At 30.9% G+C, this 2,319-nt stretch overlaps 1 protein-coding gene across 1 annotated transcript in view; it reads right to left on the bottom strand.

Annotated features, from left to right (window-relative positions):
* Nucleotides 1-54: 54 nt before the first annotated feature.
* LOC106466135 (ras GTPase-activating protein nGAP-like) overlaps nucleotides 55-2,319 on the bottom strand; it is a 48,104-nt gene continuing 45,839 nt past the window's right edge. Inside the window, exons 23-25 of the mRNA XM_022394095.1 lie at nucleotides 2,026-2,158; nucleotides 1,295-1,497; nucleotides 55-669 (exon numbers count right to left, since the gene is read on the bottom strand). Coding sequence (XP_022249803.1) covers nucleotides 411-669; nucleotides 1,295-1,497; nucleotides 2,026-2,158 — 595 coding nt within the window. The 3' untranslated portion in view covers nucleotides 55-410. The remainder of the gene's footprint in view (nucleotides 670-1,294; nucleotides 1,498-2,025; nucleotides 2,159-2,319) is intronic.

Genomic DNA, 2,319 nt, shown 5'->3' with positions numbered 1-2,319 from the left:
CTAAATATAAAGAGAAATGCTCATCCAATCCAAAAGTAAAATAATAATAAAGTAATCATTTCCTAAAGAGTAAAATTTAGAATTTTTTTCTTTTGAGGAAATCACTTCATTCATGTTTTCTTTTTTTATAACTGCCAGAATGACCAACCACACAACTAAAAAGTAATGATTTATTCTCATTTGCTTGTTTTTAATTATGCACAAAGCTACACAAGGGCTATCTGTGCTCTGCCCACTACGGGTATCGAAACCCGGTTTCTAACATTGTAAGTCCGCAGACATACTGCTGTACCACTGGGGGGCATTTATTCTAATACAAACACAAAAAAATTGCACTGGCTGATACTGTTAGCAGCAGGCCTGGAGGTACACGTCACCTTGGTGGGCTGACAACAGAGTCTTTAGATAAATTAGCAAGAACTACTCTTGTAAGGAAGTTCTCCATTTTCCAGGAGAGGTACTTGTAGTGGAGGTGAGTTTCTTAATCCATTTTGTCCCAGAAGTTTGTAGCGTTCCTTTAACTGACTCAGAGCTTTCACAAGCCTCACATTAGCAGAGTCTAGTGAATGGATCTTTCTTTCTTGTGCTTCAATTACCTTCTGCTTGACGACAATCAATCCCTGCATCTCTTGCTGTTCACGTCGCAACTCATCCTCCACAGTAATCAACCTATTATTTATAAACATCCTTATTATGACACATAAAATCATGATATTATACAGCAAATATAGATTTTAGAAAACATAGAACACATGTTTTTGTGTAGAACAAGTGTTAGATATGGAGCACCGATGTTTAAAAAAAATTCTGTTTTCTTTCATCTTATAATGAATACAATTAACATACAAGCTTAAAGTTTTTAAATACCTAAATGGTATGAAAGCAAATGATAAAAATAAAATGTTTTTCACTTGATCATTGAAAATAATACTGACAACAGCACTTACAAATCAAATAACTTATTGCTTTGTGATTGATAAATAAAAAATAATCATTATTACTACAAATGCCAAAAACTTTAAGATATTTATGGTCACAAGTTTTTAAATGCCCTGTTTTGAAACTTCATCATTTTTATTCGTTTCTGTTTGTTCGGTTTTTCTATTGTAGTGTTTATTTGATGTATAAGTTTTGAATTAGCTTTTATTTTTACTTATAGTTTATTTATAATTCACAGAAAAGCTCTCACACTCAAATGCCTTACATAAGTTTTTCTAATTATTTTCTGGTTCACATTGAAACAATGTGTCATTCACAACTGTAGAAAAGCCAGCAATATGAAGGGTATATCTACCTGGTAATAATATTTTTCATTTGCTGATCTTTTTCTTCTTGTTGTTTCTTCAGACGTTCTTCACCAGCTTCCAACTTAGCATGCCAGTTTGCCATAACCTGCTCTGTATTGAACTCTCGACGAAAAAGCTTTTTTTCTGCTTGATTCAGCTTGCTTTGTAGCTCAGTTATCAGATGTTTTAAGTTTTCTATTTCTTTCTCATACTGGGAATTTATAAAGAAAATCTGGTATTAGTGAAAACATTTAGAGTATGTACAAAAGTTTATAATACATGATGAAATGAACATTTCTGGTGTAAAGCAACGGCAAATAGCAGGAGTTAAAAATACTTATATTTTGACGAACACTATTCTATACAATTTCAATACAGAATAATGCTAAGTATTAGAGGCCCAAAAGGTTTTGATGGAGCATATACACTTAAAGTACATTATACATATTACTCTTTTTTGTATCGAAAATTAGTACTAAGTATTCATTACATATAAGTAATGATGTGAGAGCCATTTTTTATGAAAAGGAGTATAGTAATGTATATATTGATATAACTTATGGTATAAGTATTTATTTAAAAAAATATTACAAACCGTTTTGCACTATCTGGCACATTAAAAGGGAGAATTACACTTTTAAGACAAGAAATAGAAATTAAGGAAAATGAAAATAAGTAGATTTTTATGTGTATCATGAACAATCATGAATTCTAATATACATATTTTTAATCGACATACCTCTTCGATGGTTTTCTTCATCTTACAATTTTTTCCATGGGCAACTTTTCCTCCCCGAGATAAATGTTTCTTATTCAGTATTTCTAGAAGGTCAGATGCTGAATCTAAAGAATCACTGTCCCACAGATCCTCTCTGTAAATACATATTTAAATTCATTAGATGCACTTGCTTGCAGAGACTAAAGAAAACTATAATTAGACTGATGACCATTCACCATTCATTTTAACAGGCTTGTTTTACATAAATAATTGTAAATACATAGTTTAAGGAATCTGAAATTATATATATATATA

The sequence above is a fragment of the Limulus polyphemus genome, unplaced genomic scaffold (genome assembly GCF_000517525.1).
Source record: "Limulus polyphemus unplaced genomic scaffold, Limulus_polyphemus-2.1.2 Scaffold2165, whole genome shotgun sequence".
Lineage (NCBI taxonomy): Eukaryota > Metazoa > Arthropoda > Merostomata > Xiphosura > Limulidae > Limulus > Limulus polyphemus.
This window is presented reverse-complemented; position numbering and strand designations above follow the sequence as displayed.